Source organism: Xenopus tropicalis, chromosome 1 (genome assembly GCF_000004195.4).
Source record: "Xenopus tropicalis strain Nigerian chromosome 1, UCB_Xtro_10.0, whole genome shotgun sequence".
Taxonomy (NCBI): domain Eukaryota; kingdom Metazoa; phylum Chordata; class Amphibia; order Anura; family Pipidae; genus Xenopus; species Xenopus tropicalis.
In genome coordinates, this window is record NC_030677.2 from 181871454 (window position 1) to 181887565 (window position 16112).

General features: G+C 40.9%; 2 protein-coding genes across 2 annotated transcripts; one reads left to right on the forward strand and one right to left on the reverse strand.

Annotated features, from left to right (window-relative positions):
• Positions 1-2705: 2705 nt before the first annotated feature.
• On the forward strand, positions 2706-7346 carry zcchc9 (zinc finger CCHC-type containing 9). Its single transcript, NM_001011465.1, is given in 5 exon segments — positions 2706-3039; positions 3557-3707; positions 4328-4420; positions 5131-5199; positions 6759-7346. Coding segments are annotated over 5 exon segments (741 nt in total). The 5' UTR covers positions 2706-2727; the 3' UTR covers positions 6875-7346.
• An 854-nt stretch (positions 7347-8200) lies between these two features.
• On the reverse strand, positions 8201-12576 carry avd (avidin). Its single transcript, NM_001112934.1, is given in 4 exon segments — positions 8201-8459; positions 11240-11360; positions 11891-12092; positions 12479-12576. Coding segments are annotated over 4 exon segments (447 nt in total). The 5' UTR covers positions 12548-12576; the 3' UTR covers positions 8201-8404.
• Between the last annotated feature and the right edge of the window lie 3536 nt (positions 12577-16112).

Consider the following 16112-nt stretch of genomic DNA (forward strand, 5'->3'; position numbering starts at 1 on the left):
GTTTTGCTTCCATGGTGTTATTTAATGGCATGGGTCACCAAGCTGTGGATTTCTAGCTCCTGGAGATAACCCCACTTGTTGAATGCAGGGAGTATCTTACACTTCTTAAAGCAAGTAATCTGTTAACCATTTACAGTCTATGTCTTTTACATAATTGAGTACAGTGCTGGTTTAGCGATAAATAGGACGCAGCTAGAGCAGTGTCCTAGTGCTAAAGTTTGAATTGTAAATTTAGATGTATTCTGCTTTCCCTGAAGTGCAGCTTATAACCTGCTAGGATTGCTTTCACTCAGATTGATTGTATGTTTTATTAGTTTCTCTAATAATTTCATTCTAGGACAGAGAGCGCAGTTGTTTTTTGTAATCCGCCTTTAATAGGCAATGTAAAGCCTTACTGTAATACTTAATACAGTATGGGCCATGGCACATTTAGATAGCAGTGTTTTGGGCATTTATTGAACAATGCTTTGATTTGGTTTGTGATGCACAAATGAGGGAAAGCTGACGTTGAGGCCAGGAGAGGGTGACCGTATGAAGATTGTAAGGATTATAAAAATCAAGTGTGTGAACCTTCATGCTCCACTAAGCACTTTGCCGTAATTCATTTGTAGTTAATGCTGTTAAATGATATAGCCCTCTGGCCTATCTTCTTGTGTACCCCTTGTGGTCTGCAGTGTACTGTATGTAGAGCAGAAGGAAATATGAAATCCCAGACTAAAGATTGAATATAGCAGAGACCTTTTCAATTTAAGCCCAAGCCTTGGCTTATAACACCTAATTTAACATAATATAATTCATAGCTTTAGAAATATATTGGTATCATTCCTTCAGGTACAGTTTCAGAAATATCTAGGACAACAATTGAGCCCCAAATCTCAACATAACAGACCCTCGCACAGGTGAGGACACGTTGGTTTCTCTGGCATGTATTTTTTCCAACCCACTATTGGGGATAACAGCAATTGCTTTGGCTAGGCCAGTTACACAGTTCTAAGGGAATTGAACACTTTTTAATCTGATAATTGTTTGAGGTACAAAAAGTGGAGTAAAGGGTTGGTTTATGCCAGAAAATTATCTAACACCTAATTCACAATCCCTTTAACACTAGCTTCAGTTCTTTACACTGCTCTATGCCAAAATTGTTCTTCACATTGTTGTTACATTCTGACGGATTTTTGTGAGTTTTAAATCATATTTCAGAATCATTTAAGAGGTGTCCTGAACAACAATTGGACCAAAATTGTACAAAAGTAAGGCTTTTGTGAAAATTACATTCTTTTCACCACCAATTACCCCAGTCATTTTTTTTTTTTATTTATTTTTAATTCCAATTTCGCTTTGCTCCAACTTTGTAAAAAACCTTCTCTGGAGTGTAACTAGGGTTGTTTTTTTTTTTTTTTACCATTGACATCAAACATCATTTTTACCTGCCAGGCCAATAAAATACTGCCCAGGTGGCAAGCACAGACTTGTGGAAGTGTGTATAGTCAGTATGGGATTTATTTAGGAGTTTGTTTGGAATTCACTCCCATAATTCCTTTTGTTTATTTGAAAACTTTATTCAAATTGTCAAAAACCAGTGTCAAAAATATAAAACCTCTAAAGTTTTTGAGCAAAAGAAGGATCGTTCAGGAAAGGGACATCTGCTGTTGACTTCTTCGCTACATGATTTGGATATTTAGCTGTTTGGACATATAGTAAATCTTGAAAAAGATGCAACTTTTTTCCCACAACTTTTAGCTCTAAAAATTTTAAATGGAACAAAAAATGAGTAAATGGCCCCTAACAGTCTGTTATGGAATCGACCCTAAAACCTGTGGTACTATGAGAGATACCCAATAGAAACTGCTGTGATAAGTCTGGTTGTCCAGTACAGTGACCCCCAACCAGTAGCTCAGCTCAAAATAGGTGCCCATTTTTAAACCTGTGGCTTGGAGACAAGTTTTTGAAGCACGGAAACACAGTTTTACTCCAAGCAGAGCCTCCTTCAGGCCAGCAGCCCCCATGGGGCTACCAAATAACCCATCACAGTCAGTATTTGGCATCCCCAAATAACTTTTTTGATGCTTGTGTGGCTAGGCTAGGTTTGCCACCTTTCTTACCAAATAATAGTGGTCAGGGGAGAGGGGCGGGTCAGTTAGGGGTGTGGTTTTGGAGCAAAATGGGGCAGGGCTGTGGGGTGGAAGGGCCAGTGTGGGATGGATTGGGCTAATGATAAGTGGGGCAGGTAGGAGAGTGGTTTTAGAGAGGACAGGGCCAGGAATTGGGGGCAGAACAGGCAGCTGGGCTGGTATAATACAGGCAGTGACCATAAACATGGCTCTGAAGTAAAAAAGGTTGGGGGTCCCCTAGTCTCTTGACCTACATCTAGTCTATGATATTGTGTGAACTAACGCAAGTCATTGCTTTGCCTTAAATCACATTCTCCAGCAATAAAGGTTTTGTTTCTATTAAACATTATACCTGAAGAAACAGAAGGAGTTCATACCCCAGTTTTTAGAAAACTATACTATATAACATAACAATACAAACTTCTGTGCAACTGGTTTATTAATAACGTTCCCCATAGTTTGGTACATTGTTTCCGACACATTTCCCTGTAACTGAGTACAATTTACGCCACTAAGCAAAATGGCGCCTTATCGTTCGTACATTTCCGGCTGCCATTAGTGACGTAGTTCCGGAAGTATCCGGCGAGGCAGAAGCCCAGGTGGAGAGAAGTTGGACATGACTCGGTGGGCTCGGCCCGGTACCAGCAGCGCGGCTGTACGGAACAGAAAGGTGTGTGCGGCCTCCCCCTGGGGAGAACTCCAGCAGCAGCAGCGGCCACATGGGGAGGGCGGGGCCGGCAAGCGCAAAGCCCCTGTCCCACAGCCGCCTCCCAACAACAAGAAGAAGAAGAAGGATGTGTATGTGAACCAAGATGTCAACGGGTTCGGGCAGTACCAAGCAGAACTGGGCGGTGTGGAGAGCCCAAGGAAGGAGCAGCGCAGGGAGGACAGGAGGCTAAAGAGACAGACCCATAAGAAGGACAGGATGGTAAGGCGGCCAGTGCCATAAACCTGCCCCAATGGGATAGCCAGCGCCACTGGGTTTTTGTAAACTGCAGGGTACCTCCCCTTCTACATACAGCCCCTGGGGCTGGCTTATACATACTGGGCAAGGGTGCCTAGGCACTATCTCATAGCAACCAATCAGGGATGAGTGATGAGATTTTTTTGCAGCAGCAGCATGAAAAACAGTGGAAGCAAACATCTGATTGGTGCATTTGGGATTACAGGTGTAAATTTGCCATTTGTTAAAGGGCTCCCAAGTTTATCAGATGATTCTGGGAGTTGTAGTTGTTGTGAATGCATCCTGCTTGCTAGGCCTGGGCTGCATATCTGTCAGTCTGTGCCTAGAGAATCAACAGTTTTTTCCAATGTATAACATTAAGAATTGCAGTGAAATCCATGACCCTATTCCCATGGATCTGACACCAGCTGAATTGCTTGGATCTACAGAATGTGTTGGAGTCATTCCCTCTCTGATTAACTTGATATCTTTCTATTTCTAGATTTGTTTTCATTGTCGGAAGCCGGGTCACGGCATGGCGGATTGTGCTGAAGTGCTACGATGTCAGGAGTCGGGCACGGGAATCTGTTTTCGTTGTGGCTCTACAGAGCATGAACTTACCAAATGCAGAGCTAAAGTGGACCCAGCCCTTGGTACATGTGAGAGATAATGTCTGGATTTACAGTGTGTTTGTTGGTGTAGTAACTCAGTGTTGCAGTGGGTGACTACACCAATGAACACCATCGCATTTGCACCTTTTATTATATTTCACTATGCTTGTACTGGGGTAGCCCCTCTCTGTTTAAATGGGGGAAGTAAACAAAGTAGGCTGACTGTATGCAGGGATCAGCCAGTTCACCGACTATTCACATAATCACAATCCTGTTGCTAAGGGGTATATTTATCATGCTGTGTAAAAAGTGGAGTAAAACATTACCAGTGATGTTGCTCATAGCAGCCAATCAGATGCTTTGATTTGCTTTTCTGACTGTTGAAATCTAAATGCTGATTGGTTGCCCTGGGCAACATCACTGGTAATGCTTCACTCCACTTTTTACACAGCATGATAAATATACCCCTTAGTGTATTAAAGGTTGGTTATATGAACCAGGACCTTCTCTGCCTGTAGTTCATCCCCAGAAATAGATGCATGGGCCGCCGGTGCGTGCGTGCGTGTTGGCACTGGATTGTTACGTTGTGTGTTTTTCATTGATTTAAAAACAAATGAAACTTCCCAGCTTTAACATACTTGCCATTGTTCCTACTCTTTCAGGAGAATTTCCCTTTGCAAAATGTTTCATATGTGGTGAAATGGGACATTTGTCACGGTCGTGTCCTGATAACCCTAAAGGACTGTATGCTGAAGGTTGGTTGTTTATAGTTACCTTTTATATCTTAAAGAGATACTGACACCAGAAATGTTATCTTTTTTTTTTACATATATCATATTCTTTGCTTACTATTTATAATTTTGCTGATGCCTTTACATTACCTATCAGGTCCTCATGTTCCACTATAAGGGGAGCTGCCATATTTGTGCAGCAGTAGTTCATTGGCATTGGAAGCTACAGACTGAGAAGGGACAGTCAGGTTTAGGAATTTCAAGTAACAATTACTTACAAAAGTAACTGTCAGCAAAAAAATTATTGACATGACCCATAGGTAACTTTTAATGTACATTAATATTTTGAGAGTAGTTTTACCTTTGCTTCATGCAACAGGCACATTCTGAGCATTTAGTGGGACTGTTCAGTACTGCTCTGATCTTACGAATAAAATGTTATTGATATAAAACATTGGGCAGCAGCCCGGTGCAGCTTCATTTTCAGATTTCATTCTCCACACACTTCTGGGTACCCCCAGCGCAGCCTCATTTACCTCTTAACCAGTGAGGGTAGTGAGTATCCAGTGTGCAGCCAGCAGTACAATCTGCTAGAGATTATATGATGTATTACATTCATTGTTTATTTCTCAAACATTACAAAGAGACAATACTGTGTAACCTATATATTAATTTCTTCCATTTTGTAAGTTTTGGGATATGCCCTGAAGCAGTAGTGTGTGCTGTTCCTACAGGTGGAAGCTGTCGGATTTGTGGTTCTGTAGAACATTTCCAGCGGGACTGCCCACAGCATCAGAATTCAGGTGAGATAAACACTCTGAGTCCCAGCAGTCATTTGTTTGCATGTGAATTAAACCTAAAAAACATAAAGGGGATGTAAAGCCAAATATAACCTTTTGTATAATAAAGGCAAATGTCAGTCTAAGCAACTTTAAATATGCAATCATTGAAGTTATGTTAATGTAGTTATTATTAAGCAGTATCTGTCTGTCTTTGCTATTCTCTGCACTGCTGCTCATGATTACATGAACCATTGAAACAGTTTTGAACTTTTCCGCTCCCCTCAAGCCAAGACTCATTCTCCCACAATGCCTTGCATATTTCATTGAAACTTTGTAGTGTATATTGGAAATTTTCTGAGAATTGCATTTGCTTTCATTCTGCAGAATTGGGTATTTGGCTGTACAACCCCCTTCCGGGATTCAGCCTTTTTCGGCAGGATTGGGCTGAATCCACAGTCCTGGCCGAACCGATTACTAAAAATCACGTGACTTTTTTTCACATAAACACAGAAGTTGAAAATTTTTCACCGTGTGCCAACATGTGACCCTTCCACAATCTAATTGCTAATTAGGATTTGGTTCGGTGTTCGGCCGAATCCTTTACGAAGGATTCGGAGGTTCGGCCAAATCCAGAAAAGTGGATTCGGTGCATCCCTATATGCAATGACCCTTCTATGCATACATACAGAAAAAAGAGCATCTACAATCTTCAGTCACTAAAGTGTTAAATGGGACGTTCACCTTAGGTTAACTTTTAATATGTTATACAGTGTCCTATTCTAAGCAATTCCTCAGTTGGTTTATATTTTTTTTATTATAGTTTTTAAATGATTTGCATTTCTTTTCTGCCTCTTTCTCTGCCAAATAAATAGGGGTCAAGCTTTATCACTTATCTTATTTTTTTCAGTCTCATTCAGAGCACTTTCTGGTTGCTAGGATGAATTGAAACATAGCAACCAGCTAAACGAAAAAAAAAGTCATAAAAAATGAATCCCAGTTTCAAATTCTCATTTCAAAATCACTGTCTGCATCATAAAAAAAATTACTTTAAAGGAGAATTACCCATATAATGTTTCCTTTGCGGCACAAATCTGTATAATTAAAATACTTGAAGGCATTAATCTGAATGATTCACTGCGCCCCACAGGTAACAGGCAGAGGCAGGGTATGACAGCTTTCCCGAACTCTTGCAGGAGAGTTTAATGCTGTCTTGTCCTGCCTCCGCCTGTTTCCTGTGCAGTGCAGAATTTGCCTCCGGAGGTACAGAACGGCCAGACCTGGGGGTAAATAGGCAGAAGAGGTTTGTGCCCTGTGCCCCTGATGGCATCATATCAGATGTAGTGTGTGACATGTAGGTATGTTGATAATCCTGGCCAGTAGATTAAAAACAAATAATGTTCCATAGCAAAGTGGGTTAAACACACACACATTTGTAAGTTAGACACAATTGCTTGATGAAAGATACCACTGAGCCCGATAGGTACATGAGCAGGATGAGGTACATAAAAGCATTTTGCTAAAGTCTTCAGACCTTTGACCAGTGCTTTAATTTGGTTTTGGTTTGTTTTTTTTATCTACAGCTCAAATAACCGTTAAAAGATGGTCAAAAGGGATGAGTGCTGATTATGAAGAAATTCCTGTAACTCCAAAAGTGCAAAAACCAAAACTAAAATCACCAAAAATTGTCACATTCTAAGGTGTGCCCTTCTCTCCTTGGACCTCTGCCAGTACACTTCCAGTGGGCTCAGTAAGTTGGCCTGGGACCTACTGAAATGGATTTATAAAATGTAACAAGCTGCTAACGTTCCAATGTCCATCATCTCCACTCAGAATGGATCAATGGAGAACTCATGTGGGAAGAAAAGAGCTTACAATGGATATGGGCATTGGCAGCATACAGTTACCATGGTAACACTGATGCATTGAGTAAGAGGAAGCATTATTCTACAAAAGGAAGCTGCCCCACATACCTTTGCTGTAATAATGATCAGAAAAGCTAATATATATAAACAGTGCCAGTACTGTGTTGCTGTTGCTGAATTCATGTAACTAAGGCCTTCATTTGTCTTAGAATTTTGGGGTCTGTCAGTATGAATGAAGAGCCCTAGGAAGGGACACTGACCCTCAAAATTGTCTATGTTTTTGCCTTAATAAACAGGGTTACATAACCCCTATTTGCACCTTCTTTTCTGGGTAGCATTGTTATGCTTAGCCTTTAGTTTAGGCATGAATGGCTGCTAAACATTCCTCCTTACCTGGTTTAATACTACACCATATTGTTAGACTGTGCCTAACATTTATTTGAGAACCTTGAACCCCCACACTTTATATAAGTACAGCTGGGAACTGGATGGTTTACATAGATGTGGCACTGATTTCAAGAGTCATAGTAGGAGTCTCCTGAGCAACAACCTCATGTGAGATCAATGAAATAGGATGTCCTCACAGCCTAACATTTTGTTAAGCTACCTTTTGATACCTTTTGAAACAGCAGTAAGTATTTTGTGGTTAATACATACCATCTTTGCACAATTGGAGTAATCTCGGCCTGGTTTTCCAGAAACTTTTCTCTGTAGCAGGTTAGTTGGAAGATGCTTGTGCCCCTTAGTTTTCAACCAGTAACATAGAGTCTCAGCTGAACTGAGATCATGGCTTTAACTTGCCTATTAAAGGACATTCACCTTTTTTGTTTTTAAGCTGCCCCATTGTCCCAATCTGTGCTGATCTAAAGCAGCCCTGCAGCATGGTGCTGCCACCACTATACATAATTGTGTAACATTGCATTGTATGGGAAGGTGCCACAAATCATGCCATGACTCAAAAAGAACCATGTGAGAACAGGCCTGGGGATTCTGTGGCTAGATGAGGCCATGCCAAACAAACAAGCAGGCTGCCAACTTTACATTAAACAGGATTCACTCATAAAGACTGAGGTGAGAACATTAGCAGGCTGCTCTTGGTATGTAAGATTATTATTATTAAGGTCAGGAAGTACAGCATAAGAAAATAAAATGTCCAGTAATTTGTGATAAAAGAAATGTATTACAAGCACAAAAGGGGTGAGAAATATCTAAGGGAGAACTGAAATGAATCGGTGTATGTAAATTAAAAGCGCAGTGCGTAAAGGTATAGGGGATATATAAGCAGGGCCTAAGGCTCCATAACTAAATCTTCATATTGGTGCCGGTGCTGCTCTTCTTTCCTTGTTGGTGGGTCACAGTAAATCTTATTCCTTGCGGATTTTTTTTTTACTCAGCCGGGTGAATGTGTTGGCACCAACCCTGAAAAGGACAAGCCGAGAACCTGTAAATATACTCCCTACTCTGATATTTTTATGAACACAGAATACAGACAACATAATTACTATAACCAAGTAAGTAAGGTGGTAATCGCCAGTGTCCAATGAAGTTTGCTGACCCCCTCCCTCCTTACAAAGCTGGGAAATGTGTTAACAACAAGTGGGACTGCACCCAACAAATGTGTGAGCTGTCACTATCCCATCTAGCTTTAAGGTGGCCATACACGCACCGATATTATCGTACGAAACCTCGTTTCGTACGATAATCGGTGCGTGTATGGCATGTCGGCGAGTCGACCGATATCGCAGGAAGCTGCCGATATCGGACGACTCGCCGATCGGACAAGTTTGAAAATTTTGATCGGGCGCCATAGAAGGCGCCTGACCAAAATTCTCCCTTCAGAGCTGAATCGGCAGAAGGAGGTAGAAATCCTATTGTTTCTACCTCCTTACCTGCCGATTCAGCCCTGAATGGTGTGTGGCGGATCTTACGATGTTTCGTGCGACCGATGGTCGTACGAAACATCGTCAGATCGCCACGTGTATGGCCACCTTTAGCCTTGCCTGCATTGTCACTGCCCAGAATGTCTACAAGTGAACCTCTAACCTCCCATCACTGGGAATGGAAATCTCCAGCTTTAGTGCTAGAAGGTACTGCCTGCAAAGTTTTTCCCAAGGACAAAACAGTGATTGAAACACCATCCATCCTAAGCCCATAGTGATAAAGGGAATTCATATTATAAGGATAATATAAGATTAGGTGATACCTTTTATTGGCTAACTGAGTAAGTAAAAATTGCAAACTTTCAAGATGATAGTATTACATCTCTTCTTCAGGCTTAAAGATGTTACGTTAAATTAAACTCTAAAAGGAGACATTCATACACATAAAGACAGAATAGGGTGGGGTTAACAAAAGAGTGCCCATGTGGGAATTAGACAAGAAGAAAGTAAAGAGATAAGATAATGGTCCACTAGGCTGGATAACAAGTGGAACCAGATCTTATCTACTTCACACATCCATATCAAACTGTAATAAATAAACTACAAATGGGAAATGTGACATGTAAAGACAAGATCATATTTTTGCCCAGATATAGATAAGCCTCCTAGAATGCACAATTTAGCTTCACTCTGCCAAGGATGTAAATACTAGTGCAATTAGCACCTTGTTGTGAGGTGAATTCCATTTTTCAATGGCTTAAGGTCCCCATACACTGGCAGATCTTCTCCCGATATCCCCCACCTACCGGTGGGCGATATCGGGAGAATCCAGGTTAATTCGATCATTTGGCCCTGGGGCCAAACGATCGGATTACAACGACGGGCATAGGAGAAGTTGGTCTGGGGACCGCATCAACGAGCCGATGCGGTCCCCGATTCGACTAGATTTTCTAACCTGCCCGATCGAGATCTGACCGATTTCAGGTCGGGCAGGCCCGTTGGGAGTGCACATACACGGAACGATTAGCTGCCGAATTGGTCCAAGGGACTGATATCGGCAGCTACTATCGGCCCGTGTATGGGGACCTTAACAAGGTGCAATCCCTTACTACCAAGGATAATATAAGTCACTGAGGAGCTCTCTCACCATACAATGCATTTATACAGGTCATGGGGCTCCGACATAACTCCTGATATACTTTTTATAATACATTTTTAATGTAATATATAAAATAATAATTTTCTAATGTCTAGTCATAGAAACGTGACACAAATTATAACAGTAAGCACCATTAATAAGGATGCAAACTACAGGATATTAATGGCTTTTGAATAATCTACAGAATTATATGCTTGATAGTGATGTAAATTGATAAATTACATGTAGATTATATGGAAGTGGGAAACAGTCCGTATCTAAGACGACTCTAACTGCCTTGTCCACCCATAAGGAGTCACAATCACTAAATATAATATGTCACTTTTTATTAGGGACTGCCAAAATGCTCACAAAAGGTTAAAAGGAAGAGGAAAGGTGAAATCGCTGGTGGGGGTGCCAAAGGTTAGGCATCCCCCCAGTCATTGTTATCACTTACCTGACAGCTTTTCAAGCTACTGCACACATGCACCCACGCAAAGAAAGAAGAAACAGAAAATAGGAGGTCTGTGGTGCTCGCTAAGATGAACCTCTAATAGAGTACTGACCCAGGGTATCAGGTAAGTGATTGCAATCACTGGGGGTGCCTAACTTTTGGGACTCTCTCCTAGTAATTTCACCTTTCCCTAACTTAAATATATATATATAATACATAAATGCCAAAAGGTAGGTAGCTTTTAATATTTCATGCCATGCAATTCCTATGCCCATGAACTGCAGAATCTGCTCTAATTCTCGCTACATTTTACATAATATGTACCCATGGCTAAATGGTAATTCAGTCATAATATCAGATAGTATGCATTTTGTAACCCATAATAACCAATCAGAAAGCAGCATTTACTGGTCAGCCAAACGAATACAATCTGATTGGAGCTACTAGATGTAGGCAAACTTTTATTACATTACCCCCTTCCCAATTAATCACCTACTTGCTAGGCTGTTGCTCCTCTTTAAAAATCACACCGACCCTGGGTACCTTCCTGCAGAGTGGGCCGCAGCCATCTTTACCCAGGTATCCCCTGTGCAAGTTAAGACATGGTGCATGCACTGTGTGGAAATCTTTGGAAAGGCTACTAATAGCAGAACCCCCTGTTACATGTTTTATATGTTCTTATGTGCCATTATATCAGTACAATGTGCCTGCATCAGTTCACAAGTACCTGGTTCCTGTCCAGTTGTCCTGTTCTTTCTCCTGACTGGATCTCAGCAGCCACATAGTGTGTAGAATCTCTTCCCCCTTCTCATTCAGGAAACACTGCCCTGTCCAAACTGTTATTGAGTCTGTAAAAAAGATACAGATATAAACCCATGTCTACTCAATGTTCTCAGTGCCAACTGTCTCCTTGGTGCCATTTAATCAATTTTTCAGATGCGGGTCTTTGGCTGATGAGACATTCCTGGCATTATCATATCTCTCATTCCTAACCACCCTTTGAAATGTGCTGTTCTTTATATCCTCAGTTCTGAAAGAGCAATAACACAGTGGTTCTACCCACTTGGGGGGCTCAAAGCACTGAAAAGGGAAACCACTGTAAAGGCCAATTTTCGTGAAACTGGAAGGTAAATACAAATTTACTATCTTGGTTATGCCTGGAAATATAGGAGAATAACTGTCATAATAAGTGTCATTCTCAGGGCTATTTTTTTTAACTTGAGCCCAAAAAGTCCAAAGTTCTCTTGCATGCACAATACACTTGAATCTAATGGCACACTGCATAGTCAGTTAAACCAAGCCTGCTCTCTTGCCCAAAGTAACTGTGTAATGGAACTTATGGCAGGTATCTTATGTGAAGTATAGAAATTTCTATTACCTGAAAATGCCCAGTGTACTGTGAATCCAAATGTTGGCTTCTCAGTGAGTTTCTGGTACCCAGTGAGTGGTGAGATGCGAATAGTAGAATTGGTTAAAGATACAGAGGTGAAGTAGGTACCAGTGAACTCTCCGTTCTGAGAAACGCTCTCTATTATCAAATTGGATCCCAGTTTATTTCTCCATTGTCCCTGCAAATTGCACTGTATGGGGAAAAGAAAAGTAATAGTTAGCTGATAGAAAAGAATCCAAACATACAATATAATAATTCAGTGTTGCTCAAACTTTTTTTAACAAGGATCCATATTAATTCTAAGAATGAACTTTGGGCCCAAGAATTAGTTTATCATTAGTTAAATAAACCAATTGAAATACTGTTATCTGCCATAGGAAGGAATTGTGGCAGCTTCATGGAGATTATAAGGACTCACACAAAGAACCTCAGGACCCATAGGCTAGGGATCCCTGTAATAATTGCCCCAATCTCACATCATTCAGGCCCTCATATAACAGCACCATACTAATGGGCATTCTGACTATCAAACCAATGATGTGATAAAGGAGACCCCTTGCTTAGGAGACTTCATACCTTCTGAGCTTCAGTGCAAATGCAGCCATAGAGAGCGAGAGCGACGGCTAGGAGAGTGAGAGCGTTCATCCTGGGGTCTCTGCCAATGGGACACTAAGGAGAATGGTTGTGCCCAAGTCTCCCCCTCTCACTATTTATACTCTCTCTCTCTGTCGTACTTCCCTGCTCACCGTTGCACCATGCAAATTCTCACATTAGTTTCACAGAAACTGTTTTGCAACTCTGGCTTTTTCCTTGGTTAAACAAATTCTTAAAGGATGAATAATAATGAGCAAAGTGATTTAGCAAGTTCTCAGATTCCATTATTATTAAGCAATAAAGTGGCATAGAGCACCGCACAGCAGAGGGGTCTCACTGTTCCAGGGCACCTCATCAGATTAGGTGTGATATGACACACCTACTCACAAAAAGCCTTACTGTATAGTACATATAAAAAGCATATAATATTGCAAAAAGTGTGTAGTAAGTGAAATCAACTAAAAACCACCAGCACTTCTTTATATACATAGCACTACATATATATACACACACACACACACACACCAATGTAGCTATACATATGGCCATGCATGCACATCATGTTTATTATGGAGAGGCCTATAGGGTCATTTAGAAAGAACTACTGCAGATACAATCATGCAGTTGTTGCACGAATCGAAGCCAGTCATTAAATGTACTTACATCTAAAGATTCTCTCTGCAGTCTTTGCAGTGCTAAGCACGAAAGGGCCCTGAAGATACCACCACGGCAAAGGTGGTGCATTCCTACCTTAAAGCCCCTATAACACTGGAACTGTGGCATGTTGCCCAAAAAACTGCACTTTGCACCGGTCATAAATAAGCCCTATAAACTGCGTGCTATTAGACCCAGAGGGGCTACTGTAGGGTGCCATAGACAGTCACTGCTGATTGGGCTACACACAAATATCATTCCCTATCCAGAATAGTACATGCTTTCTACAACATATGGGTGCATCATAATGCCGTGTGCCCCAACATAGCCACTGAGAGCTCCGTACCACTACAGGGGGTCGCATAGCACTCACCAAGCAGGTTTTCTTGAAAAAATATCATTGTTTCCATGAAGCAGAGCGTTGGCTCTATTAGCCCATTCCTTAGGTGGGGGAAGCGATTCCTGTAAGGTAGGTGCCCTTTTATTGCCAAGAAAATAGCGTTGGGTCATTCCGTTTTGTACCGCCATGCACTCTTGTTTACATTTAGCCTCTCCGGTATTTAACTATACAAGCTAATCTGAATAAAATAAAGCATAGCCATTCATCACTCACATAATCACTCATCACTCCATCAAAATTATAATAGTATATCAATATGGCTCTCTCCTATATGCACATACAGCACACATGCAGCTCAGTATAGCTCTGCTGTTATCTGTTCCACTTACATCATGCTCATGTCACCATATTCACAACAATACCCCCATATGTAACAAATGGCACCAGGTTTTCTAGGGGCAGTAACCCGTTGCAGTCAATGAGGTTTTGCTTTTAAACAGCTGACCACTAAATGCTACCTGCTGATTGGTTGTTACAGGTAAGAGGACTGCTATACTTTGGGGCACCATACAAATTATTTGCCCCCCACATGAACACAAGCATGTAGTACAAATATATTTGGTCACGCCCATTGTATGTGTTAAACTAAAGTTCAACTACGTTGGTAGGTTGTTCTGTTAGGACAAAAGGTTGAACTTGATTGATGGGAGAAACACTGGAGAAAAGAGACCGTGCAACTGCCGGGGGCCCAGGAACTATAGGGGACCTTGACTGATCACCAACTTCAATATATGTTCATGGAAAATGTCTTGTTCCCAGAGTTTAGGGTCCCAATGATTTTGCTGTGGGGCCCAATAACTACTCATACCCACTGCTGGAAAGTTGAAATAGGAGATAGCTCATATCATTAAGTAAATAGAACACAATATAAACAGCTGATGTTACTCTCTAATAAGCAGCTCATATAGATAGTTCCATTAACTAATGTTCAGTCAGTCAGTTCATTGGGGCAGTAGAGTTTGCATAAGTTACGTAAGTTTCTAGGAAAGTTACTGGTTTTTCCCTAGTTACCTAAATGACTTGCGGTCTCACTAAATCTCTTGTATTAAAGTCTAGTGTTAAAGTCTTCTTTGTCCCATGCCCTGTCTGTGCTAATGGTGGCCCCTGCTACTAGCCCCTCTGCAGTCTCTGGGGTGGTTACATGCCTGCCAGTTTGTGAATTATGTACAAAATGCCTGAGCATCACTGTGGGTGCTGTATGGGCAGACTGAGCTTGGCTTGTTCATTTCACACATAGGGTTTATTACAATTCAGCTGCTGCTGGTCAAGTGTAGCCGGGCCCCCTTCAGATCAATATTGGATTGATGGAATGTAGGTAATAAGTATTGGAGCAAGCTTTGGTCTCTATATTACATAACCTTCTTAATGTCACAAGTATTTACAGTTAAAGTTTAACTTTAGAAATTGAATGATAATTAAAGGATATTAGGTAACCTCCTGCACGTCTCTGCACTCTCTCCAGCTCATTAATATCCTTCTTAAGGACTGGAGCCCAAAACTGCACCGCATACTCAAGGTGAGGCCTTACCAGGGACCCATAGGGTTAACAATCTGAATAGCTTTAAACCCTACTTTGCTTATTTCATTGTTGAGCGTTATTAATTAAACACAAGCTCCTATAAGTAACATTCTGATTTGGTCCAATCATTTGCTTAGTTCCTATCCACTAAATCTTCAGGTGTTTTCTGCACCCATTTTGGTGTACATGCCAAGGCTCACCTTTAAATGTGAGAAGTGAAAAATGCGATATACATAGAGTAAGGCAGTAGCAAATAATTCTAATTTTTACAAATGATTTCCTTTTTCTCTGTAATAATAAAACAGAACCTTGTACTTGATATAATTAATCCTTATTGGGGGCAGAACAATCCTATTGGGTTTAAATGATGTTTAAATGATTTTTAGCAGACTTAAGGTATGGAGATCCAAATTACGGAAAGATCCCTTTTCCAGAAAGCCTCAGGTCCCGAGCTTTCTGGATAACAGGTCCTATACCTGTAACAAACATACTGTACGATTTTCGGACCGTGTGGAATCTACATGTTGGTTTCATTAAGGCTAAAATCTGAATGTGTATGGCCAGCTTTAATCTGTCTCTTCATTTCAATCCTAGAAAAACTTCTTCTAGATCTTTTATAACTATTCTGTCACACATATCAATATAGTCCCCATTATCCTTAAGGAACACTGTCATGGGAAAACATGTTTTTCTCAAAACACATCAGTTAATAGAGCTTCTCCAGCCAAATCCTGCATTGAAATCTGTGTTTCAAAAACGCAGATTTTTTACATTTAATTTTGAAATTTCACATGGGGCTGGCCATATTCTTCATTTCCCAGGGTGCCACAGTCATGTGACCTGTGCTCTGATAAACTTATTATGATGTGTTTGGTACAAGCTCTCATATGTTCCTACAGCTTTTGCTTATTGTCTAAACAAAGCCCAACCTGCTCTATTGTGTCAACAGAGTTTCAGATCATACATAGTCATGAAGTGCTCCAAAAACCCCTGAAAAATCAGACTATGTTTTTTTTTTTTTATATTAATGTTATATAATGGTC